The sequence below is a fragment of the Panthera tigris genome, chromosome D2 (assembly GCF_018350195.1).
Source record: "Panthera tigris isolate Pti1 chromosome D2, P.tigris_Pti1_mat1.1, whole genome shotgun sequence".
NCBI classification, from domain to species: Eukaryota; Metazoa; Chordata; class Mammalia; order Carnivora; family Felidae; genus Panthera; species Panthera tigris.
This window is the reverse complement of record NC_056670.1, coordinates 67,535,869-67,563,449: the sequence shown is the minus strand read 5'-3', so window position 1 is coordinate 67,563,449 and position 27,581 is coordinate 67,535,869. Positions and strand designations below refer to the sequence as shown.

At 42.9% G+C, this 27,581-nt stretch overlaps 1 protein-coding gene and 1 long non-coding RNA gene across 2 annotated transcripts; both read right to left on the bottom strand.

Annotated features, from left to right (window-relative positions):
* Positions 1-204: 204 nt before the first annotated feature.
* On the bottom strand, positions 205-3,986 carry ADRA2A (adrenoceptor alpha 2A). The gene has a single exon (XM_042961040.1). The coding sequence runs from the start codon at positions 2,983-2,985 to the stop codon at positions 1,588-1,590; it is 1,398 nt and encodes a 465-aa protein (XP_042816974.1). The 5' UTR covers positions 2,986-3,986; the 3' UTR covers positions 205-1,587.
* Positions 3,987-5,365: 1,379 nt separating this feature from the next.
* On the bottom strand, positions 5,366-16,886 carry LOC122231876. The gene is made up of 3 exons (XR_006209150.1): positions 15,673-16,886; positions 9,506-9,633; positions 5,366-5,690 (listed from the first exon to the last, which is right to left on the bottom strand). It is a non-coding gene; the product is annotated as an uncharacterized LOC122231876 (long non-coding RNA).
* Positions 16,887-27,581: the final 10,695 nt, after the last annotated feature.

Sequence of the window (27,581 nt, the reverse complement as noted above, 5' to 3'; positions counted from 1 at the left end):
ATTGCTTGCACTTTCAAAAGTGTTTTATAATGTAATGTACTATTTAATTTATATATATATATATATATATACACACATATATATATGTGTATATATATATATACACATATATATGTGTGTGTATATATATATATATATATATATATATAATCAGATGTTCCCAGAGTCTCAAAGCTTTCGAAACTCAGATAACAAACAGAACCATTTAATTCATATTTATTTCACATTTGATCTGTAAACTTTTTATTAAAAAAAATTCACCATCATTAGCAACATGTGCTGACATTAGTTGGTCTTCAGTGAAATAAGAGCGCAGGCCTTAGAGAGTCTCTGTCTAAAACACGTAGAAACTCAGATGTAAACACGAGGTCTCTGCCCTTCTCCCTTGATTTGGGGAGTTCATCAATGACATGATCTCAACCAGAAAAGCAGGGGGGAAAGGACAACACTTTGATACCTAAGAGCTCTTGGGGCAGGAACTGTACAGTTTGGCAGGCTCATTTGTCTTTTCAAACTGTTTACCTTGGGCAAATTGTATCAGGTTTGCTTCTTCCACATAATTTCCACTCCTAAAAACAGCAGCCAAAAGATTTCTTGCAGTCAGCACTTTTGGGGAGGGAGGGGCAGGTGCAGAAACATACAAGATAGAAACATACATATTCTTCAAGCAGTGGCCCTGGAGAGAGGAGGGAAGGAAGGAAAGAGGGAGGGAGGGACACAGGAAAGAGATACTTTTAAAGTGAGTTGCTGGGGTGAAGGGTGCATCAGAGGATAATGGCTTTATACACAGGGCTGCTGCATGGCAGAAAGGTTCCTTTACTTCTGTCTTGGTCCTTCGTTGTAGTATTTACATAGGAAAAGGCAATTATGCTGTTAGGCACAGGAAAAAAATGGACAGAAATCTTTTCCCCCTCAGGATATCTCAAAGCAGGTCCAGGCCCAAGGGACAGTCACCAGTTGCTGGTGAAAAGGACACAGGAGGTAATGACACCGGAAAACGACTTGCATTACAAAGGGGGTTGGCCTGAACCAAAGACAATGTATCAGCCTCAAGGGCATCTCCAACAGCATCAAAAGCCCAGACATTGGGGATCCTAGCGTGTACTATCAAAAATAGTGTGTATTTACAGTGGGGGATGGGGGGATGGGCAGGGCTGCCCTGAGCATTTGTTTAAAAACAGAGTTAGAATAAGGGGGAGAGCAATTAGCCAGGGCTGGGTAACCCCATCCATTAATCCTTTGTGAGCAGTACCCTCTGGGGCCCAGTGTTTGCTTGCTCTGATCGGCATTGAGAACTGGACTCAGGGGAGGTGAAAATACCTTTAGGGAACAATACTGATTAGGGAGGGCCCAAGAACCCAGGAAGATCGTTCCAAGTCACAAGCGGCCCTAACAACAACTGGGGGGCCGGTGACCCTCTCAGCCTTTCCCTGAGAGGGAAGAACAAAGGCCACGGAGCAAGGTCGGGCCAGGAAACACGGAGCAGGCAGGACCCGGGTTTCAGAGTGCTGGGCTATATAGACGCTCCCCTCGATCCCCGCTGACTGCCGTGGGCGCCAGTCTGTTGGCGGGTCGCGGACCCGGCGCTCACACGATCCGTTTCCTGTCCCCTCGGCAGAGGATCTTCTTGAAGGCGCGGCGGAAGTCGTGGTTGAAGATGGTGTAGATGACTGGGTTCAGGGAGCTGTTGCAGTAGCCGAACCAGAAAAAGAACTTGAAAAGCGTGCGCGGCACGGAGCAGCCCACGGCCGTGAGCGTGTAAGTGAAAAAGAAGGGGAACCAGCACACCACGAACACGCCGATGACCACGGCCAGCACGAACGTGAAGCGCTTTTCGCGGTTCTGCCGCCCGCGCCAGCGCGACGCCTTGGCGCCCCCGCCGCGCTCCTCCCCGGGCCCCGCCGCCGACGCCCCGGGCCCCGTTGCCCCCGGCCCACGCCGGGGCAGGCTGTCCCCGGGCTTTACCTGGCTCGCCCGGGCCTTGCCCTTGGCCCGGGGGCCGCGCTCGGACCTGCGGGGCCCCGGGGGCCGCTCGGCGTGCTCGGAGGACGAGCTCTCCTCCAAGTCCAGAGCGTCAGCGTCGCGTGGCCCTGCGGGCGCGGGCTCCCCGGGGGCACCGTTGAGCTGGGCGGGCAGGGGCTCGGCCTCGGCGCCCACGGGGCCCACGCCGCGCTCCGGGCCCAGGCCGTTGGGCCTGCGCTCGGCTCCCCCCGGCGGCGCGGCGGCGGCGTCCGGACCCCGGCGGCTGGGCGGCACGCGGGTGCGGCGCTTGGCAATCTGGTAGATGCGCACGTAAACCAGGATCATGATGAGGCAGGGCGCGAAGAAGGAGCCGATGCACGACGAGATTACGTACCACTTCTGGTCGTTGATCTCGCAGCGCGGCTCGGTCGGCTGCTGGCCGCCGCCGCCGCCCTTCTTCTCGATGGAGATGAGCGGCGGGAAGGAGATGACGGCCGAGATGACCCACACGGTGACGATGATGGCCTTGATGCGGCGCGGCGTGCGCTTCAGGTTATACTCGATGGCTTGCGTGATGGACCAGTAGCGATCCAGGCTGATGGCGCACAGGTGCACGATGGACGAGGTGCAGAAGAGCACGTCGAGTGCCAGGTAGATCTCACACCACGCCTTGCCGAAATACCAGTAGCCCATGACCTCGTTGGCCAGCGAGAAAGGGATGACTAGCGTGGCCACCAGGATGTCGGCCGAGGCCAGAGACACCAGAAAGAGGTTCTGGGGCGCCTTAAGTGCGCGGCTCGTGAACACCGCGATGATGACCAGCACGTTGCCGAACACCGTGAGTAGCATGAGCAGGCCGGCCAGGCACACCAGAGTCAGCGTCACCTGCAGGGAGTAAGGGGTGGCCCGGGCGCCGCCCCCCGGCGTGTCGGTCCCATTCCAGCTCGCGTTGCCCGCGTCCAGCTGCAGGGAGCCCATGGGCGCGAAGCTGCCCTCGGCCAGCGGCTGCTCCTGGCGGAACATGAACGCGGATGCCCGCTTGCCTGGGCCTGCTGCCAGTTGCCTTCCGGCCCAGCGCCCGTGGGTCCTCCTCTTCCTCCCGCGCCCCGCTCGCCCTTACGCGCCTCACATGGGGAGGGGACCGCAGGGACGCCGGCCGGAGCTGGAGAGCCGCTAGCAGCCCATGGGCCCGGCTCCCGCGAACGGCGCCCGGCCTGCGCTTGCGGCGCTCGTGGTGGGCGCCTTCTCTTTCCCAGCTCAGCACAAGTTTTATTTCTAAGCGGCGGGAGAGAGTAGGTCGAGCCGATGGGGAAAGGGAGAGAGATCCTTCAAGAAGGGAGAACAAACACCATCGGTGGCCTGAGGACTTGGAAGGATGACGGAAAATTTTTAAAAATATATCTATATCTTGACTCTTGAGCCCGAGCGAAAGCAAGAGGTCTTACCGTGTGCGGGGCCCGCCCCCACCCCGGGAGGCAGCCGAAGGGCGCTGACGCGGGCCTGGGGTCTCGCGCCTGTCTTCTTATATCCCCGAAGCGAATACCGACTCTCCCGCTTCCCCCAGACGCGGCGGTGCCGGCCGGGCCCGGGCTGGGGCCAGCGTGCGGACTCTACCGCCTCTCGGAGCGCCGCCGGACTTCCAAAGTTGCGTGCCCAGCTGGGGCTGGGTCGCAGCGCGCGGAGCTCTAGGGCGGCGACGGCGGCGGGGTGAGCGCTGTGCGGGCCGCATGAAGACGCCCCCGTCCTCAGGTGGGCCGGGGCAGGTGGGCGACCGGCCCGCCGGGAGCCGCGGCCGAGGCAGAGGGTCTTCTGGGCGTTGGCCCGGCGAGCTGCGGGCGCTGGCCGCAGCCCAGCCGGACGGGCCGGGGTCCGAGGGCACCGTGAGTTGGGGCAGGAACGCGGGGCTAGGGGGAGAGGCTGCTGGGGGTGGCCGGGCGGCAGCGCTCCGGCTGCTGGGCGTCTGCACCGAAGCCAGAGCCTCTGCTGCTCCGCCGCGCTCACCGTGGACTGGTTTTATAGCCCCAGGATCAAGCCAGCGTTGCCGAGCAGCCGGCGTCAGCCCCCACGTGGGAAACCGACCCTCCCCCGCCCCTTGCGCCTCCCCTCCGCGGGTCTGGCGCCCGCGCCCCGCGCGGGACCTTGAGGAGCGCTTGCCCCCCGGCCGGGACGGGCACTTTGGAGAGGCGGGTACCGTGAGCGAGGGGTTTAAAGAGCGTGCCCCGGGAGTGGAAGCGGCCCCTGCTGGGAATTGGCCGCGCAGCTCCGGGCCCGCGGAACAGAAAGCAGCGGGAACCCGGGAGTGCTCCCCATCCAGCTGGGTCCTGGGAGGAAAGAGAGTTGGGGACCCGGGCCCGAATCGGGAGAAGCCGCCACGGGTACAAGTAGCATCCGTAGCACGCTGGTCCTGGGCCAGGCCACCCTCGACCGCAAGTGCTCCTGGCGGCGAGGCGAGTGGGGTTCTGGTGAGAAAGGAAGGCACAGGTTCGGATCGAACCCCAGTTGCGGAATGGGAAGCACCCCCGGGAAGCGGGACCCGCCCGAGTCTGGAGCTCCGCTTGGGGAAGAGGAGGCCACCTGTGGTTCTAGCCGCAGAGTAGTCTGCGGGACACCCGGCCGTCGCGGGTCTGGACCGCACCTCCTTAGAACGCGGTGAGGAGGGGTCTTGGCGGCGGAGGCCGCGCGCCACGACTGAGCGAGGGCGCACTGACACCTGCTGGCAACTCGTCGTCACCGCTGCCATGCCGGGCGCTTTCTTCCGCCTCTGCAGTCTTTGCCTACAGTGCCTTCTCCTATTTCAGGATAAGTTTGGGTCCGAGCTCGGGAAAGGAGAACCCAGATTGTAAAGTGCACTTTGTCACGTTGAAGAAATCTTCCTAAAGCATGTACTTGTGTGTCGGGAGTGGGAGTTCGCCTGGTAAAGTCACGCCGGGAAGGGCTTAGCAGGCTCAGAGGCCAGGACTGGCATTCCATGCTGGACTGACACAGCCCACCGTTCCCGCAAATATGAGAGGCCTGGACCCTGCCCTAATGATTGACCAGTTCTGGCCTGCTGTGAACGAGTTTGTCTTTCTAGAGGCAGGAAAGCTATACTCCACCCCATCTCGCCCCCATTTCAGATGCAGGCACATCATCTTTCAGTTAAGGAGGGGGGTGCTGGCCAAAAGAAGAGAGAATATTTTCCACATTGTTTCTGATAGGAATAGCATGGAGTGAGGTGAATGGCTAGTTTTTCTCAGCATGCTGGATGTCCTACAATAGATCTTAACAATTGCTGGAGTACCAGCTTGTATTGTGCTGTCTGCACTTTTCTAATAGGCAGGCAGTTTAAGGGTAAGCCCAGGGCGATAGGAACTGTTAACAGGAGAGATTAACAGAAAAGTTGCCTTTATTTAAGGACCCGATAAAGCAGAATATGTAGTCACCAAAGTTGGAGGTTCCAGATCGAACAGATCACCTCTCTGCCTGGCAGGGTGCAGGTCTGGCTGGAGGCTAAGGACAAATTAAGGACCTTGAGCGTGGAGTTCAGCCCCAACCGTCGTTGAGAGCCTGCACCAGTGATAGTTATTCAAGCTCTTGCCATACATTGTCATGAAGTCTTTATTTTTTGAAAGTACTCCACAGATGTCTCATCTGACTTCAGTACCTTTATCTCCCAATCTCTGATCCAGCTGGGTGAACTCCTCCACCAGTCTTAATTCTCAGGAGCCAAAAATGCCCTCTTCTGTGGGCTGAAAAGACAGAATTTCCTCCCTCTGTTGAGTCCCTCACTTCCCATCTACTCAAATCTCGGCTCTGAGTCTCATGGTGAGGCAGAAACATTGCAGTAGGCTCGGTTGGAAATGTGATTATACTCGTTTTTGCACAGCGACCAGGAGCCCCTGACTTCAAGTATGAATGATAAGAAAGACAAAAGCAAAGCCTGAGGCAGTCTGGGGATCACGGTGTTGTTCACACTCGGGGAGTGAGTATCGGACAGCCATCACTGTCCATGGCCGCACCAGCTGCTAATATGATGCTCTCCCTGTCTCATTTCGGAAGCAAAAAGGAAAAGGAAAACAGAGGCCACGGTACTTTCCTTTCTGGATCTCTGCTGCCAGCCTGTGTATGACACCTCTTGTCCCATTTTCTAAATGCTTCCCAAATAGCCAGTGAGTTCCGCAATTCCTAGGTTTGGAGTCTTCTACTAGAATGAAAACAGGTGTTTCAAGGAACTAAGGTCTCTGAGACCAATAAACAACAAGGGCTATCTTTTGTTAAGTACCTAGTATGATCATAGGCGGGGCTGTGTACAGGGCCTTCATGTGCCAAGTTCTTCCTCTTATACATGCACCTTATCACCTCCTTAGTTGGACACACGGTGTCTATCTGAGCTTTGAAAAGCCACGTGGACACCATTATTTTTTGCTAGAATTTTTAGTGCCGTGCTAGCTGAATGAGACAGCATTAAGCAGAGAGACATCCACAAAGATAATCGTTCTTAACCAGGCCTGTATATCAGCATTGCCCGGGAACGTAAAATACATTTATCAATGCTCCACCAGGGAAGTTATGATTCATCAGGGCTGTGGTGGGATGCAGCATGTGTATTTTAACAAAGTTCCTCGGCAGATGCTAACACACACACACTCAAGACTCACTGCTCTAAGCAGTAAATCCCAGCGGGGGGCAGGAAGAGAGTGTCCAAATGACCTGAGGATTTTGATGAGGCCAACCTAAGCTACAAAGAAGTGCCCCAGATTAAAAATCACTGCCTTGGTGGGACAGCCAAGAGGGTGACACAGTCCTCAGGGATCTGAGGCAGAATGGTTGAGAGCCACTGTAATATGGAGGTTGACTTTTCGTGGCCAAGGAGTCACCTGTGGGGGTCCATTGCGATTGCTACTATTAATAAAAATAAATACTTTTCATTAGCACTAACCCCCTGCCTGGCACAATGCTGAGCAGTTTATGTACTACATATTTTTTATATAATTCCAAAAACAACTCTGCAATGTGGACATTACCCCACTTTACAGATGGAGAAAACAAGGCTGAGAGAGGTTAAGTAGATTGCCCAGGGTAAGGGTCAGATCTGGACTTGGAGTTTCCTGACTATAAGCCCAGTAAGCTTTCTAACTATCTTTCTGAGGGTGTCCGTCCTCTACCACACTGCAAAGAGAAACCTCCAAGAGGCTCATCAGAAATGAAAGCGTTGGCGAGCTGTCAGATCCTCCCTATATCCCTGTCCTCCTAGTCCGCTTGTCGCTGCGAGGGCAGGACAGTAGAGGGCCAGACGCATCCCTTCATTCCACACCTGATGCTACTGCATTGGAGAAAGCGTTAGGCACACTCTACACAATACTGAACATTTCCCCATGACTGATGGAGGGCCAACGCGGCACTACCTGATGGTGCCAGCCTGGAGTTGTATCCTCTCCTTGGTGGAGGTCACCACTCTGTCTCATGGGCGCCTGTGCATATTTCTTCCATGGCTTGGGTGAACTTTTATTGCACTAGCTCACCTGTTCACTTGAATGATGGCATAGTAAGGGGGGAGGACTGTTCTGTTCACCTTTGCATTCCTAGAACATAAAACAGCCTTTCCAAAACTCAGGTTTCTGGGACCTACCCCTTGGAGATTCAACAGGACTACAGTAGGACTTATGTCTTTAATGAATACCTGAGGAATCCAGTAATACCAAAATGTAAGACACACAGGCATAGATATTTGATGAATGTTTGTGTGATGACTGAATGAAAGAATTAGTGAATGAATGGGTATTACTTTCGATTATACTATCCAAGACATAAAAGGCCCAGAAGAAGGTGCCTAAGGTGGCTAGCATTTCTTCCCAAAATCAGGATTTAGTTGAGGTATCCTAACTAGTTCAGGGATAGGATTCAGTATAGGGGTGGTTCAGCATAGGATTCTCTCATATTCTGTCTCTCTCTCTCTTATTACCTCTCTATAGATTTTTTTCTCCTAAAAACAAAAAAAAAAAAATGGAAACAGTGAGAGATGTTCTATTTATAACTGTCAGCTAGGCAATTTACCAATAAATGAAAGCTGCTTAAGCTAAATGATCTGTTTGTCCTGAATTTACATCTGTAATTAAAGTGTCAGGCAACACCAAAAATATACCTTGACTTCATCTAAGGGAGTGAGGAAACTGGGTAGGAGGTAGTATTAATAGCTTACTTGTTCTTTCTTTCTTTCTTTCTTTCTTTCTTTCTTTCTTTCTTTCTTTCTTTCAAACTTGACTAAAAAAAAAAAAAAAAAACTACATGCCTCGTTAGCTTGGGCACCTAGGCTGTGATATAATCCTCACAAATAGAAGTTTAGACACACAAACATAGGCCACACACCCACGCACACAGACCATACTTAAACACACGTTCTCACCCATCTGAACGTGACGAGCAGGTGGCAAACACCATGTTCCCACTGCTGCCCTTGCCATGTGCACAGCTGGAACCAAATGCTACAGCGAGCTACAAACATCCGTCAAGTCACTGCGTTATTGACGTTGGAGGCGGAGGGAGGGCAGTCACTAGAAAAAAATTCTATTGCTCCCTCTGAGCCATTATTTAATTCCTCCACTTTCTTGCACCTGTGCTGGAGCCTTTTGGAGTTACACTGTTATTGGAGGTGAACGTACGCCAAAAGAAAAGCATCAGCAACAAGAGTGTTGTTACAGGGTGCTATCTCATTTACCCCCTTCCATGAGTCTCATCACTAACTGCCAGACCGGTCCCGCTGAACCCACAAAGTCAAGTGCGAAGTGCTACCACTGCCCCCAGCTGTTTTTCTAAAGTACTGGCCCATGCCACCATCATCCCTGGAAGATTAAGCCAGGTGCTTTCTGCCCCTGCAAGGGCCCCTGGCCCAGACCAGGCAGAGAGGATTATGCCACCATCAGTTCTTCTTCAGGGTACACAAAAAGGATGGGCTCCTGCCTGGATCCTTGCTGCTGCCTAACCCTGCAGGACGTGTTTGTGTTTCCACTAAAATGTGACTGTGGAGAGCTGTGCACACACCGGAACCTTATCGTCACCTCTCGCAGTCCTCCAGGTTAGTCCTCACAGATAAGTGTCCCTTCCCACCACATCCAGGTGATTATCTCGCCTGTTCTGTCCAGAAGCATGAGGAAAAGCAAACCTTGAATGAGTTATGGCAAGTGATGAGAATGCATTCTCAGGGATAAGACGTGAGCTACAGCCTTGGGTATAAGGGCCATAATCTGTCACCAGTGTTAATAACTCTTAAACTAACATTCATTAATCTAGGTAGGTAAGGTGAAACACCCTTCACATTTACTCAAAGAAACCATGGAGACATCGTGCCTAAACATAACACACACACACACCCTATTTAAGAGATGGCCAGGCTATCACTGTTCCCTGGAAATGATTTCACAAACTCCAAGAGAAAGCCATCTTTCTAACCAGAAAAATCAGAAATGGGCTTCCTGGAAGCACACAAGTGACGGTAGCAGGGAAACCCAGAGAGAAGGGAGAAGGCATCTTCTAAGCCTGTATATGGCTGACATAAACCCAGGCTCACCTGTGAGCTGGTCGTGCATGTGACCAACAGAAGGTAGCATGGCAAAGGCTTCAAACACTTCATTTTGGAAACAGTGGCCATCAGAGGAGGGACAAAACCTGTGATCTGAAACCAAGTAGGTTGATTTCCTATGAAAAGAAACAAAACAGATTTTAACAGGACCCAGAGTAATATAATGGGCAGGATATAACCCCAAATTACTCAACATACAAAGGACCAGGTATATATCAGGAAATAAAATCATGAATAGATGCCTAACCTGAGATGTCAGAATTGTCCAATAAATAATCTAAAGCTGCTGTTACAACTATGTGCCAAGAGGTAAAGATAAATGCTCATGAAATAAATTAAAAGATAGAAGTCATCAGCAGAAAAATAGGAACTACAAAAAGGGATCAAATGTAAAATTTTAAGCTAAAGAATACACAATCTGGAATTAAACAGAAAAAAAATGCCTCACAGGAAGGACTCTGTATTTGTTTTCTAGGACTACCAAAACAAATGACCACAAACGAGGTGATTTAAAATAACAGTTATTCTCTCACAGTCTTAGAGGCTAGAAGTCTGAAATGACATGTCAGCGGGGCCACATTATCTCCAAAAGCTTTAGGGAGATTCTTCTTTGCCTTTTCCAGCTCTTGGTGGCCCCTTGGCTTATGACAGCATCACTCCATCCTCTGGCTCCCCCTTCCCATGGCCTTCCTCCCTCTGTGCCTCTCTGTGTCCAAATATCCCTGCACTTTCTCTTTTAAAAACACTAGTCATTGGAAGTAGAGCCCATCCTAAATCTAGGAAGATTTTATCTTGAGATCCTTAACTAATTACATCTCCAAAGACCCTATTTCCAAATAAGGTCACATTCTGAAGTTCTAGATGAACATGAATTTTGGGGGATACACTACTCGGCCCATTACAGGCTCAACAGCAGAGGAGTGATAACAGAAGAAAAGAGTCAGTGAACTTGAAGATAGAGCACTAAAAACACTTGAGGAAGCTGCTTGGTCTGCAGAGCAATGATACCAGAAGGCAATCTGGAACTTAAGGAATGGAAGAAGAATAACAGGAATAGGAAATACTTGGTGTATTAGTTTGCTAAGGCTGCCATAACAAAGCACTACCCACTGAGTGGCTTAAACAAAAGAAAAGTTTTGTCTCACAGTTCTGGAGGCTAGAAGTCCAAGATCAAGGGGTCAGCAAGGTTGGTTCCTTCTGAGGGCTGTGAGAGAGAGCTTTGCCCAGCTTTTGGTGGTTTGCTGGCAATCTTTGGCGCTCTTTGGCTTATAGATGCATCACCCTGATCTCTTCCTTCATCCTCAACGTGATAATCTCCTTGTGTGTGTCGTGTGTCCAAATTTCCCCTTTTGATAAGGATACTAGTCATACTGGACTGGGGCCTACTCAAATGACCTCATTTTCACTTGATGGCCTATTAAAGATCCTATCTCTATCTCCAAATAAGGGCACAGTCTGAGGTACTGGAGGGTTAGGACCCCAGCATCCCTTTTCTTGAAGGACATAATTCAACCCACAACACTTGGGCAAAAATAACAGACTAGTTTTCTTCAAACATTCTTTTAAAATGTTATTGATGTTGGGGTGCTTGATGGCTCAGTCAGTTAAGCATCTGACTTTGGCTCAGGTCATGATCTCACAGTTCATGGGTTCAAGCCCCACATCAGGCTCTGTGCTGACAGCTCAGAGCCTGGAGCCTGCTTCGGTTTCTGTGTGTCTCTCTCTCTCTCTGCCCCTTCCCCACTTGTGCTCTCTCTCTCTCAAAAATAAACATTAAAATTTTTTTAAAATATTATTGATATTAAAATGAAAATTATAATATCTGACAGGGCTTTCAATGCCAGTAATTGTAATATATATGACAATTATAACATAAAGAGGGAACATAAAAGAATTTACATAGTTGTAAGGCTTCTACATTTTATTTGAAATGGTAAAGCATTAAGTCTAAGAAGACTATGAATGATTAGGCACATATATTGCCATCTCTAGAACAGCCACTATAAAAATAATGCAAGGATTATAAGCAAAAAACAGAACAGAGAAATTAAAACAAAACAAACAAAAGCATTTGAATAATCAAAAGAGACAGTAAAGGGAACAGAACCAAAAAACTGAGGTGAAAAACAGAAAACAAATAATAACATGTAAACCTAAATCCAATAAAAATAATTACATTAAAGAGAAAGTCTAAGCCCCCCAGTAAAAAGAGATCATTAGATAGGATAAATAAAACAAGACCCAACTAGATTCTGTCTACAAGAAACCCAATTTAAATGTAATGACATAGATAAATTAAAAGTAAAAAGATTGGAGGAGATACCATGCAATCAAAGAATATTAATCAAATATAAACACTAATCAAAATGAAGCTAAAGAAGCTAAATTAATATTAAGGTCAGCTTCAGAACAAGGGAAATTGTCAGAATAAAGAAGGATACTACGTAATGATAACAAAGTAGATACATCAAGAAAACATTAAAAGCCTTAAAAAAATGAAAAAAAGAAAAAATTAAAACCCTAAACAAAAGAAAACATTAAAATCCTAAACGTGTAGGGGCACCTGGGTGGCTCAGTCAGTTAAGCATCTGACTCTTGATCTTGGCTCAGATCATGATTTCATGATGAGATAAAGCCCCCGTCAGGCTCTGTGCTTACAGCATGGAGCCTGTTTGGGATTCTCCCTCCCTCTCTCTGTCTCTCTCAAAATAAACAAATAAACTTTAAAAAATAAAATAAAATCCTAAATGTATATGCACATTTAAGAACTTCAAATACATTAAGCAAAAACTGATAAAGTTGAAAGAAGAAATAGAAAAATCCACAATTACAGTTTGAAAGCTCCACACTCCTCTCTTAATAACCATATGTAGAAGTCCTAAACAAAACTATCAATCAATTGGATCAAATGGACATTTATAGAACAAAAGACATACTCTTTTTAAGTACACAAGGAATACTCATCAAGGTAGACCATATCAGAAAGACAACCTGTTGTTCATATACTGGGAGACTAAATATTAAGGTGACAGTACTCACCAAAATGATCTGCAGATCCAATGCAATCCTTATTAAAACTACAACTGGCTTTTTAGCAGAAGGTGATAAGCTGATCCTAAAATTCACATGGAAATAAAAATGACCCAGAATGGCCAAAACAATCTTGGAAAGTAAGAAAAGGTTGGAGGACTCAGACTTCCTGACTTCAAAACTTGTTATAAGCGACAATAACTGAAGCAGTGGGCTAGAATCAAAAGTCCATAAATAAACCCACACATCTATATACATTGATTTTCCACAACAGTCAGTGCCGAGACAACCAAAGGAGGAAAAGAATAGTCTTTTCAAAATATGGTGCTTGGACAACTGGATTTCCACAAGCAAAAGATTGAACTTGAACACCTACCTCATGCTATATAAAAAAATAACTCAAAATGGATCAAAGACCTAAATGCAAGAGCTAAAACTATAACACTCTTAGGAGAAAACATACGTGTTAATCTTTGTGACCTTAGATTAGACAATGGTATCTTAGATACAATACTTAAAGCATAAGCAACCAAAAAAAAATAAAATAAAATAAAATAAATTGTACTTTCTAAAAATTGAAAACTTTTGTGTTCCAAAGGACAGTATCAAGAAAGTGAAATACAACTCACGGAATAGAAGAAAATATTTGCAGAAGAAAATAAGAGTCTAGTATCTAGAGTGTTTAAGAACATTTATAACTTAACAACAAATAACCAGACTTTAAAATAGATTATGATTTGAATAGACATTTCTCCAAAGATACACAAATGGCCAACGAACACAAGAAAAGATCTTCAATAACATTAGTCATTAGTGAAATGCAAATCAAACCCTCAATGATTTACCACTTCACAGACACTATAATGGCTCAACAAAAAAACAGCAACAAATGTTGACAAAGTGGTCATAGTTGGAAAGGGTTTCTCTGCCCAATTAAAAAGGAAACCCCTATGTTTTCTCCTACTTACTTGTATAGCTTTAATTTTTACATTTAGATCTCTGATCCATTTGGAGGGCATTCTTGCTTCTGGCGGAAGGGCTGATCTAATGTTAACTTTTTCAAATGGCTGCCCGGTTGTCCCAACACCATTTATTTAGAAGACCATATTTTCCCCAGTGATTTGAGACACTACCTTTAGCACATACTAGTTTTTTATATGCAAGTGAGGCATTTCTGAATTTTCTACACCAATCCACTGGTCTGTCTATACAATGCATCGGTATCACATGTTAAGTTTCAGTATCTTTTGTCATACATAGATACATCTGTATCTGTATTTTTGAACTCTCTTTTTTTTTTTTTTTTTTTGAGAAGGAGAGAGAGGGAGAGGGCAGGGGAGAGGGGCAAAGGGATAGAGAGAATCTTAATCAGGCTCCATACCCAGCACAGAACCCATTGCAAGGCTTAATCCCACGACCATGAGATCATGAGATCGTGACCTGAGCCAAAATCAAGAGTTGGACTTAACCAACTTAAGCCACCCAGGCACCCCTTATTTTATTTTTCTTCTTACTAATGTAAATGGGACTTTTTTTCATCTGTTGCATCTACTAACTGGTTATTATTCATGTATATCATGCATTTTCAGTAAGGGATTATTGCCCCTCAAAAGACAAAAATTGCTTTAGGAATGAAAAACATGATATTACAATGGTTTGTGGATCTCCAAAGAGTTACAGTAAACAGAGTACAGCATGTTGTGTTAAGGTTTGGCCTCAACTCTGTCATAGTATTTTGTAAGTTCTGTACTACATTTATTGTGTTTCTTTCTCTACTTTATCTTTTCTTGCTTTTTAAAAATTTTAGATATTTGGGAAGGCCAGGGCCCCTGACTGGCTAGGTCAGTAGAGCATACAACTCTTGATATCAGGGTCGTGAGTTCAAGCCCCATGCTGGGTGTAGAGCTTACTTAAGATAAGGTAAGGTAAGGTAAGGTAAGGTAAGGTAAGGTAAGGTAAGGTAAGGTAAGGTAAGGTAAGGTAAGGTAGGTAAGGTAAGGTAAGGTAAGGTAAGGTAAGGTAAGGTAAGGTAAGATAAGATAAGATAAGATAAGATAAGATAAGATAAGATAAACAATACAATAAAATATAAAATAAAATAAAATAAAATAAGTGTAGGAAGGCTTGTCTTTTTCTTCTAGTGTTTATCTTTGTATTAATACTTTTTTATAATGCCCTAGTTTTTTTTTTATTACTAACCTTTGATCATATGATATGTTGCTTTTAAGTGGTATCTTTCAATCAACTCTTATCTACACAATTATTTTATTCTCTTTTCCTTCTCTCTCCCTCTTTTTAACAATTTTACTGGGATATAATTCACATAACACAACTATTCCACCTAAAGTACACAATTCAATGATTTTTAGTATATCCACAGAGCTGCACAAGCATCCCCACAATCAATTTTAGGAAATTTTCATAACTCCAAAAAGAAATCCTACGCCCATTAGCAATCACTTTCCATTTTCCCCGCTTCTCTCAGCCCCAACCAACCATTAGTTCTTTCTGTCTCTAGAGTTTTGCCTACACTGGACATTTATGTAGATGGAATCATATAATTTGTGGTCTTTTGTGGCTGGCTTATTTCATTTAGCAGGTTTTCAGTGCTTATCCATGTTGTAATACAATCATCATTCCATTCTGTGGGTACATCGCATTCTATTCATTCATTAGTTGATGATTCATTATGTCCACTTTTAGCTATCATTAATAATGCTGTATGAACATTAATGTACAAGTTTTTGTGAAGACAAATGTTTTCATTTCCCTTGGGTATATATCTAGGAGTGGAACTGTTGGGTCATCTAGGAAGCCTACGTTTCACATTTTGGAACAATCTGAGCATTCCTGTTTGTTCACATCCTCATCAATGTGTACTATTAGCTGTCTTTACTACAGCCATCCCCGTGGGTATGAAGTAATGTCTCACTGTGCTGTTGATATGCATCTCCTCCCCTTTGGGGGACTGCGTTCTTTCTACTTGGCTAGAACATTTGATGCTCCCATATTATTCTTCTACACTCACTCCATCCTTGTTTCCATCTCAGCTCTACAGTTAAATATCCCAAATCCTCAGTTGGTGTTTGTTTTTTTCAGTCATCTTTTGACTAAATAGTACTCACCATCTAGGAGATTCTTCAGAAGGGGCCCATATTGGTGGTATTAGGATCTTGCACGTCTAACACTACTTGTAGGCTTAATACTTGAAAATCAGCTTTCCTGGATGTAATAATCTTGGCTGACACTAGATTTCATGATGGTCATGATGCTTCACTGTTGCTGTGCTTTGCATGTTGTTTTCGAGAAGTCTGATGTCTCTCAGCCTCTTGTCTTTGTAAATTATCCTTTGGCCAGAGGCTTCAAGAAGTTTTTTAAATCTTTAAGTCTGACAGTTTTGTGATAGTTTCTGAGTCGGTTGTTCTGGTCGATTTTCCCAGGTACCCAGTGGGCCCTTTCAATGTGCACAGACAGATCTTCCTTCGTTTCTGGAAAGTCATCTTCCCCATAGCAAATGTGGTGCCCTATCAAGTCTTTACTTCTAGTCAGTATTTGGGCATTTACTGTTGAGATTCCTCTTGCTGGGGTACATTTATCTCTGCTTCTTAAACATCCCACTCCCTACTCCCCACACTCACGGGCTTGCAGCAGCTGCTGGAAGTGGAAACGCCTTTCAAATTTGTCTTCTGTCTTTGAGTCGTGCTGAGGATGTGGGTCGTGTGTGGTTTCATTTGGTCTTGCAAGTTTTATGAAAGGCTCAGGAGGGGTATCGAGGGCTCCGGGATGGTGGGGAAATTCAAAATCAGGAAGCCACCTCGTTCTCCACACCTGGAAGTTCTCGACCAGACTGAAAGAAAGTCCAAAGGTAAGCCCAGACCAAAGTACAAAAGCACATCAGACCCCACCAAATGCCATATGATAACATACACAACCCGAGCTGTATTTTCTGCTCTATTTAAAACCTCCTTTTATTTAAAAGTTTTGGCTGCCAATGGGCCTTGTTTTTTTTGCAATATTGTAATATACTTTATGATAGCAGAAAGACCTTCCAAGAAACAAAGACTGTGAGCCCTACCCACTATCCCAGCTAATTCCATTTCCAGATATAGGGGAAGGTGCTGCTATGAGTATTTAAATCTCTAATTTGGGGATGAAGAAATGAAGTTGAGACAGGGGCAGAGCAACAGAGAATGTCATTGAATTAACTCAGATTGAGGTGATTGAGTTTTCTTTATTTCAACGATTCTCACATACCATATCTACATTGACCCCTAAGGTTATGTGCAACAATATTCATATGCATCTTTTAACACACACGTGCGCGCACGTGCACACACACACACACACACACACACACACGGCTGACACACAAGTTACCTGTGATCCTCATAAGTCTATTTCTTAAATTTCTAAATCTAAGCTGGAAATTTAAGACTCTAGGCACCTTTGAAACAGGCAGACCTGCACTTGAATCAGCTTTCTCTACTTTCTTCCTCTGCACCCACACAGATGTCACTTAACCTCTGTGAACCTCAGTTTCAGCATCTGTAAGCTGGGAATAATAGAGTTTATTTCCTGTGGTGGGAATTAGATGACATGATGTATATTAAGTGTTTAAAAAAGTGCCTACCATATAGTCGTGGCTGGTTAATGACATGTATCATCACTAATATCGCCAATTATGTCCTAGTCTCCTATACATAAGTGGCATACAGGAGGTAAACAGGATGGGAAGTAAAGGCTGCCAATAGCATGAGAGAGGCCACCGAGTAGAAAGAGACCTCCCCTCAAAAAGATGTTTTGTGGAAGGTGATTTGGTAATGATGCATGTTTAAGGACACTGTTTCTAAAACTCTGGAAGAGCACGAGAAAGAGTCCTCACATCCCCTCACATGGATCTTAGCACAAAGTTCATTATGCTAGGGAGCGCTATGCATGAGCACTGGAGAACCAGATTGGAATGTCTAAGCAGCTATCCATAGAGACTTGGCTAGAAAATGAGTTTCCAGTCAATCTCAGACCACACTAACGTAGGTGTCAGGTAACCCAGAGATCTAAAGGGAAACAGTAGAAGCAACGCCAGGTTTGCCCCACTCAGACAAACTCTCACGTCTTTTCCACCAACACCTCAATATCCTCTCTTGTTGACAGTGAGACTTCACTACATTGTGTTCTATTTTTTACATCTTCCCTCAATCACCAACATATGTATTTCTTGTTTTTCTCAACGTTAGCATGTAATGAGCCAGAAGAATATTACTGGTGAGGAAAAGTAGTGAACGTTTTAAAATAAGAAAGACGGGGCGCCTGGGTGGCTCAGTCGGTTGAGCATCCGACTTCGGCTCAGGTCACGATCTCAGGGTCCGTGAGTTCGAGCCCCACATCGGGCTCTGGGCTGATGGCTCAGGGCCTGGAGCCTGCTTCCAGTTCTGTGTCTCCCTCTCTCTCTGCCCCTCCCCTGTTCATGCTCTGTCTCTCTCTGTCTCAAAAATAAATAAAAAACGTTAAAAAAATTTTTTAAAAAATAAGAAAGACATACTAGAGAAATGCAGAAAGGCCATCTGAAGACTGAATTTTGGTGAAGGCAATTAATTAGCTTTTAATAGACAATATCCAAACAAAAGAAACTTTTAAAAGTGGCATGATTTTCACAGTATTGATTGCAATATAAAATGATTTTTTTTTTAATGTGCTAAAGAGGGGCTAAACCATGCTCACTGCTAGCATGGCAGAATTCAATATGCAGGATCTGGGAATGTTAACACGTTATCAAGGGTAACTCTGAGACTTACACAATAACCACATGCTAGGGCTTATAAGTCACCTGCACAGCCACGAGCAAGATGGTGCAAAATCATAAAGAATTGATACCTTGAGGCTGCTTATTACCACTTGGGGCATCAGAGTACTGTCCTAATTTCTTGGGAAAGGCAAGGAGTTGGCTTATCCCCAGAAGAGATAACAACTAGCGAATTTCTGAGGAAAAAATGGTGTCTCAAAATTTGAGAGGCTAACTATAAACATACCAGAATGGCTAAAATGACAAAAATAATACTTTCAGGCAAAATGTGGAGCTACTGGAATTTTTATCCATATATTGGTTTATGTGTACATTAATTCAACCACTTTGAAAAATTGTTCAGCAGTATCTACTAAAGCTGATCATGTGTATTGTCTATAAACAATAATTCCATTCTTAGGCATATACTCAACAGATATGTATATATGTGTTTGGTAAAAGACACATTTAAAAATATTCATAGAAACTCAAAACTGGAAAGGATTCAAATATCTATCAACAGTATAATGGTTAAATAAATTGTGGTCTATCCCCAGGATGAAATGCTATACAGCAATGCAAATCACCAAACTACAACTAAATGCAACACTATGAATCTCATTTGTAATTTGTGCACTCTCTGTCCTCTTCCGATCCTCCACTTTTTTTTTTTAGACTTTATTTTTTTAGAGCAGTTATAGGTTCAGGAAATTGAGCTGAAAGTAGAGTCCTATTGTATGTACATCCCCTCCCCCTCCCCCCCCCCCAGCCTTTCTAACCATCAGAACACGGCACTGCATTGATACATTTGTTACCAATGATGAACTAACACTGACGTCTCATTATCACCAAAATCCACACTTCATACTAGGGTTCACTCTTGGTTGTATGTTGTACGGATACAAATGTATAATAACATGTATCCCCCGCCCCATCATAGTATCATACAGAATAGTTTCCCTCTCCTCAAAATTCCATGCTCCTTCTTGCCATCCCCACAAAGCCCTTGGCAACCACTGATCTTTTCACTGTCTCAATAGTTTTGCCTTTTCCAGAACGTGATATAGCTGGAATCATACTTAACAATATGCATTTAGGGTTCCTCCATGTCTTTTCATGCCTTGATAGCTTATTTATTTTTGGCACAGAATATTTCGTTGTCTGGAAGTACCACAATTTATCCATTCACCTCCCGGAGGACATCTGACTTCCTTCCAAGTTTGGGCTATTATGAATACAGCTCCCACAAACATCTGAGTGCAGGTTTTTGTGTGGCCATAATTTCAACTCATTTGGGTAAACACCTAGGAGCATGATTGCAAGTGTATGTCTAGTTTTATAAGAAACTACCAAATGGTCTTCCAATGTGTCTGTACCATTTTGCATTCTTGTTGTTCTACATTCTCACATTTGTTAGCAGGGTTTTGGATTTTAGCTATTCTAATAGCTGTGCAGTGGTATCTCGTTATTTTATATTTGCAATTCCCTAATGACACATGATGTTGGACATTTTTTTGATATATTTATTTACCATGTTTATCTTCCTAGGTGAGTTGTATTTAAATCTCTTGACCATATTTTACTGAGGTCAGGTTTTTATTTTTAAGTTTATTTTGAGGGGGGGAGGGGCAGAGAGAGAGGAGGAGAGAATCCCAAGCAGGCTCTGCACTGTCAGCACAGAGCCCAACGTGGGGCACAAACCCACAAATCACGAGATCATGACCTGAGCTGAAGTCACAGGCTTAACCAACTGAGCCACCCAGGTGCCCCAGGTTGGGTTTTTTAATGTTGAATTTTAAGAGTTCTTTGTAATTTTTTTTTTTTTTTGGGGTAAGTCCTTTATCGGATAAGTCTTCTGCAAATATTTTCTTCCAGTTAGTGACTCCTCATTCTTTTGCCAGTGTATTTCACAGAATTTTTTTAATTTTAGTGAAATCTGAATTTACTTCATAGATCATGACTTTGGTATTGTATCTATAAACACAACACCAGATCCAAGGTCATCTAAATTGTCTCCTGTGTTATCATCTATGTGTTTTATAGTTTTGTATTTTACATCTAGGCATATGGTTCGAGTTAATTTTTGTGAAAGGTGTAAGGTCTGTTTTTTTCTTTTACATGTGGATATCTGGTTGCTCCAACAGAATTTGTTGAAAAGACTACCCTTTCTCCATTGAATTGTCTTTGCTCCTTTGTCAAATATCAGTCAACTATATCTGTGTGCATCTATTTCTGAGGTGTCTGTTCAGTTCCATTCACTTGTCTGTTTTTTCACTAATACCACACAATCTTGATTACCGCAGCATTAGTTAAGTCTTGAAATCAGGTAGTATATCCTCAACTTTGTCTTTCTCCTTCAATATTGTGCCAGAGATTTTGGGTCTTTTGCCATTCCTCATAGATTTTACAGTCAGTGTGTCAATATCCACAAAATAATTTTATGACATTTTGATCAGGATTGTGTTGACGCTATAGATCAAGTTGAGGAAGAACTGACATCTTGACTGATGAACATAGAATCTCTCCCCATTTTGTAAAATGTTTGTTCATTTTGCAAGAGAGAGCACAGGCAGGGTAGGGCCAGAGAAAGAGGGGGAAAGAGAATCCCAAGCAGGCTCTGCACTGACAGCACGGGGGCTCGATCTCACAAACCATAAAATCATGACCTGAGCCAAAATCAAGAGTGGGTAGCTTAACCAAGTGAGCCACCCAGGTGCCCCCCGCTAGAATCTGGCCATTTTCAGTTACCGGTTTCTCTCATCAGAGATTTGTATTTTTTACCATGTAGATCTTATACATATTTTGTTAGATTTATACCAAAGTATTTCATTATTTGGGTGCTAATGTTAAAAGGTATTGTTTTTAATTTCAAATTTCAATTGCTTGTTGCTAGTACATAGGAAAGCAATTGGCTTTTTTTTTTTTTTTTAGCAATTGACTTTTGTTTTTAACGTTTATTCATTTTTGAGAGACAGAGAGACAGAGCATGGGTGGGGGAGGGGCAGAGAGGGAGGGAGACACAGGATCTGAAGTAGGTTCCAGGCTCTGAGCTGTCAGCGCAGAGAGCGACAAACCTCGAGATCATGACCTGAGCTGAAGTCAGACATTTAACCAACTAAGCCACCCAGGCGCCCCAGCAACTGACTTTTGTATATGAACTTTGAATCCTGTAACCTTACTATAGTCACTTACTATCTAGGAGGGTTTTTTTGGTCAATTCTTTTGCATTTTTTACATAGACAATCATGTCATCTGCAAACAGTTTTATTTTTCCTTCCCAGTTTGTATGACTTTTATTTCCTTATCTTCTGTTATTGCGTTAGCAATAACATACTTCTAAATAACATAATAACATAATTCTAAATTCTAATAATTCTAAAAAAAGAATGAGACAAGACATTTTGCCTCCTGTTTTTAATAGAAAAGTTTCCAGTTTCTCACTCTTTAGTATGTTGTTAACTGTACAGTTTTTGTTTTGTTTTGTTTTTTTGTAAATGTTATCAGGTTGAGGAAGTTACCCTCTATTTCTAGTTTGCTGAGATTTTTCATAAAGGGATATTTTATCAAATGCTTTTTCCATAACTTATATAATCATTGGATGCTTCTTTAGTCTATTGATATGATGATTGTATTTATTTTGGAATGTTTAAATAGCCTCACATATCTGGAATAAATCCCATTTGGTCATGGTGTACAGTTCTTTTTATACTTTTCATACATTTTTTTCATTCAAATGGATAATATTTTGCCAAAAATTTTTGCATTGTTTATGAGAGATAATGGTCTGAAGTTTTCTTGTAATGCCTTTGTCTGGCTTTGGTGTTAAGAGAATGATGGCCTCATAGAATGACTTAAGTATTCTCTCTGATTCCATCTTTTGGAAGAGACTGTGGGGAATTGGTATCTAATCTTAGTTAAATGTTTGGTAGAATTCACCACTGAAACCATTTGGCACTGGTGCTGTTTTGAAAGATTATTGATTCAACTTCTTTAATAGAAATAGGCCTGTTCAGACTATTTCTTGTGTGAGTTTTGGCAGATTGTGTCTCTCAGGGAATTGGTATATTTAATTTAGGTTACCAAATTTGTGGGCATAGAATTATTCATCATATTCCTTTTTTATCCTTTTAATATCCATGGACACTGTGGTGATGGCCTCTTTTTTATTTCTGCTATTTGTAATTTGTGTCTCCGCTTGTCTCTCTTTCTAGTTAGCCTGGTAGAGTCCTCTCAATTTTACTGATTTTTTCAAATCAGCTTTTGGTTTGGTTTCTATTAATTTCCTGTTTTTATTTTCACTGGTGTATGCTAATTTTTATTATTTCTTTTCTTCTACCTACTTTGGATTTAATTTGACCATCCTCCCCCCACCCCATTTTCCTAAGTTGAAAGCTAGACTGATTTCAGATCTTTTCTCTAACATTCTCTAATATTCTCCATTCAGTGCTATACATTTCTCTCTAGGTACTGCTTTTACCACATCCCACAGATTTTGAGAAGTTGTATTTTCATTTTATTTTGTTCAAAATATTTTAAAATTGTTATTGAAATTTCTTTCAATATTCAGAAATGTATTTAATGTGCAGTATTTTCAGATTTTCTAACCATCTTTGTTATTGATTTGTAGCTTAATTCCATTGTGATCTGAGAACATATTTGTATGCTTTCCTTTAAATTTGTTTAGGTGTATTTTATGGCCCATAATGTGGTCCATTTCCATGATTGTTCCAGGTGATCTTGAGAAAAATGTGTATTCTGCTCTTGAATGAAGTAGTCTATAGATGTCAGTTAGGTCCAGTCGATGCAATTGAGTTCAACTATGTTCTTACTGATTTTCTGACTGCTGAATCTGTCCATTAGAGATAGAGGGGTACTGAAGTTTCCAACTAGATAGTGGGTTGACCTGTTTCTCCTTATAGTTAAATCTGTTTTTGCCTCACATATCTTGATGCTCTATTGGTAAGCACCTACATATTGTTATGCCTTCTTAGAAAATTGACCTCTTTTGTAATGCCCTTTTATCACTGATAATTTTCCTTCCTCTAAAGTTTGTTTTGTCTGAAATTAATATAGCTACTCCAACTTTGATTAGTGCTAGCATGGTATATCTTCCTCCATCCTTTTCCTTTTAATCTATGTCTTTATAAATGACTTCTTGTAGGCAACATATAGTTGGTCTTGTTTTATGTACTGTGACAGTTTTAATTGGTGCATTTGGATCATTGATGCTTAAGGTGATTATTGATATAGTTGGATTAATATCTTTTATTCATTGACGTTGTTTTGCCTTCCACATTTTTTCTTTCTGTGCTTTGAACTGAATATTTTATAGGATTCCATTTTCTCTCTTCTCTTAGCATATCAACTGTAATTTTTTCATTGTTAGTGGTTTCCCTAGAGTTTGCAATATATAACTAATCCAAGTCCACTTTCAAATCATACATCACCTTATTGGTAGAGTAAGCACTTTATAACAGTATTTTTCAATTCATCCCCCCATCTCTTACAACGCTGCAGTCATTCATTTCACTTATCTATAATCTATATTCACCAAATACATTGTTGTTATTATTTGGAACAAACTGTTACCTTTAGATCAATTAGTAAGAAAAATTATTCTAAGGGCATTAATGTCCAACTCTTGATTCTGGCTCAGGTCATGATCTCACAGTCATGCTTTCCCTCTCTGCCCCTCCACCCCTGCATGCTTTCTCTCTCTCCAAATAACCATTATTTAAAAAAAAAAAAAGAAAAATGATTCTATTTTACCATCATTAATTCTTTAATGATTTTTCTTTATGTAGATTAAGTTTCTGACCCATATCATCTCTCTTCTCTCTTAAGAACTTCTTTCGGCAATTCTGGTAAAGCAAGTCTACTGGTGACAAATTCCCTAAATCTTAGTGTGTGTGAGAAAATAGTTTTCCTTTGAAAGGATAACTTCACAAGGTACAAAGCCCTAGGTTGGTGCTCCCCCCACCCCACACACTTAAATTACTTCACTCTTTTCTTGCATGGTTTCGAAAACAAGTCTGAGATAATTCTTCTTGCTTCTCCACGAGTAAGATGTTATTTCCCTCTGGTTTCTTTCAAGATTTTATCTTTGATTTTTCTGCCATTTGAATAGGATATGCCTAAGTATAGATTTGAGGGCATTTATTCCGCTTGGTGTTCTTGGAGCTCCCTGGAATCCGTACTTTGGTGTCTGACATTAAATCTAATTCTCAATCATTATTGCTGAAATATTGTTCCTCTCTTCTTCTAGTTTTCCCATTACATGTATATCTTTTGTAATTGCCTCATAGTTCTTGCGTACTTTTTATTTAGTTAGTTAACTAATTAGTTTTTCTCCTTGCTTTCATTTGGGTAGTTTCTACTGAACTTCAAGCTCACTGATTTCTTCCTCAGCTGTGTCATTTGCTAATGAGTCCATCAAAGACATTTGTTATTGTTTTTACTTCTAGCATTTTAAAATTCATTCTTAGAATTCCCACCTCTGCTTACATTCCTCTATTTGTGTATGTTGTGCACTTTTTCCATTTGAGCCCTTTGCATATTAACCAGTTATCTTAAATTCCTGGTCTAACAGTTCCAAACCTCCTGTGATATCAGTTTGGTTCTCATGGTGCCTGTGTCCCTTCAAGAAAAGTTTTTCCCTCTTAATATGTGGTGGCTCTGTCCCTTCAAAAAATTTTTTTTCCCACTTAATATGCTTTGCAAGCTTTTGTTGAAAGCCAGACGTGATGTATCAAGTGAAATGAACCAATGTAAATAGGTCTTCGGTGATGTGGTGATAGGATGTTGGGGGAGAGGAAGTGTTCTATAGTCCTGAGCAGGTCTTTTAGTGAGCCTGTGCTCCCGGGCTGTGCAAAGAGATAAATACTTCTTAGTCTTCCCCTTTCCCACCCCCACCATTTCAGTGAAACAGGAAGGCTACAGTTGGATGTTTCTATTCCCCCACATGAAAAGCTAGAGGAGCCTGTGGTTGGGTATTTCTCTTCAAGAAATACTTTTAGCCAAGTCAAATAGGCTAAATCTTCAGCAGGTTAGACTATGGTAAAATGGTTTCGCTTAAGGGCAGGGCTTGTTAAGGACGGAAATGCTCTGAGAGGCACCTGGGTGGCTCAGTTAAGTGTCCAAACCTTGACTTTGGCTGAGGCCATGATCTCATGGTCGTGAGATGGAGCCCTGTGTCCAGCTCTGAGCTGGGTGTGGAGTCTGCTTGGGATTCTCTCTCTCCCTCTCCCCCACTCATGTGCTCTCTCAAAAAACAGAACAGAAATCCTCTCAGTAGATTTCAAAATGGCCACCTTTCCCCTTCCCACAATGGAAGCATGAGGAAATTATTCTTCAGTCTTCACTGTAAGAACCTGCTAGAGCTTCTGGGGGCAAAAACTTTAAAAGTGTGGGGACCTGGTCCCTTTAGTTTGCGCTGCTAGGATTTTTTTTTTTTTTTAACTCTCAGACTTGTCCACACTGAGCCATTAGGAATTTGGGTATTACAGTTTAGGTTTTCCTAACCCCACACTGGTTTCCATGAAGATTTATGCTCATGGCCATCTGCTCAGGTAATTGTGATTCTCTGTATCCACCTATTTCTCCCGTTTGAGGGGCACTAGTTGCCCTGTGGCCTCAATTCTCTTACAAATCTTAAGATTTTCAGTTTGTTAAGCTTTGTCTTTATTGTTAGGACAGAGTGACAACTTCCAAGCTCCTTATATGCTGGACCAGAAACTGTAAGTTTGTTTTTGCTTTTTAAAAACATTTAGCAACCTTGAACAGACTAAAAAATTTACTTACTGCTTACCACTGGCCTTGCCTCACTAGAATATAAGTTTCATTACTATGACCTGTTTTGTTGACTATTATATTCTGCATCTAGATAGGTGCCTGGCATCTTAGTGCTCAAATATTTGCTGAATGAATGTACAGTACACCATTTCTTCACACCCAAGCCTAGGATATAAAAACAAATGAACTTGAATGCAGAATTATCAGCCATGTCTCAAAAGGCAACTATGAGAATCTTAATTTGGATCTATACTTTATAGGCCATCTGGCTTCTACGGTCTTAGATAAGTAAATACAACCTAGAACACCTGTCACTCCATTGTTCCCTTGAATTCATTTAAACTGACCAGGGGGTGCCTGGGTGGCTCAGTCAGTTGAGCGTCTGACTTTGGCTCATGATTGCTCAGTTTGCCAGTTTGAGCCCCATATCAGGCCCTGTGCTGTCAATACAGAGCCCGCTTCAGATTCTCAGTCTCCCTCTCTCTGTCCCTCCCCTGCTCATTCTCTCTCTCCTCTCTCAAAAATAAATGTTAAAAAAATAAATAAATAAACATGCTGCACAGACCATTATAAATTAAACAAAAAATAATAAACTCATCAGGAGGGCTAAGTAGCAGGCCCCCTTTCTTAATTACTACTCACACAGCTCCAAACATCTCTCCCAAACCTTCAGAAAGGAAAATGCATTCACAGCCAAGCATACAATATTACAAAGCCAACATGATAAAGTCAAAAGAACACTGAACGAGTAGCGGTAGTCTCCAATGTCACTGTACTACTTGTTAGCTAGTTGGCTTAACAAGTCTTTGGATTTGATTATCTTTAAAATAAGTAGTGTCTCACTCTACCTGAAAGACAGAAATGGTTCATGCGATTTCTTTGAACCATCAACTATAAAGTCATTGATCCTTGCTTTTGTCCAAAAATTTTATCAGCAAATATTTCACGTATAATCAGTATGAAAGATTACCCACCCCCACAAAAATCGTAGCAGTTAAGTATATAAATTATACATTGTAGATTTAAGTTAAAACACTTTACTTGTAGTTTATACCTTGCATTTGTGGTTTAAAAGGATGAAAAGGAAGGAAGTGTGGAACTCAATAGAAATTGCTCAAATTGACGGCTGTTACAATATACGGCTTTTCAAATTAGAAGATTCGCAGCGGAGGAAAAGTGTTGTTTGAGTTGGCTTTCACCTGGTTAGCCGATTTCACCCGGGGCAGTGTAGATGATGTGAGCCAGATGGGGTGGCCATACAATGGAGGAAGGAATTCTAAGGTGTCAGAAGGCTCAGGCTCTAATTTCAATGTTGACATGATACTGTATTAGTGTATAACTCATTCAATTACCCTGGATATTCCATCATCTTGAAAATAAAGATAATGGAGTCAGATTTACATAAAAATCAAAGGAACAGCAAGGGAAAAATGAAATTACTTAAAATAATATACAAATGATCCT

Bases quoted from the DNA above. Each gene is read 5' to 3' on its own strand.
- ADRA2A (XM_042961040.1), bottom strand. From the start codon at position 2,985: ATGTTCCGCCAGGAGCAGCCGCTGGCCGAGGGCAGCTTCGCGCCCATG.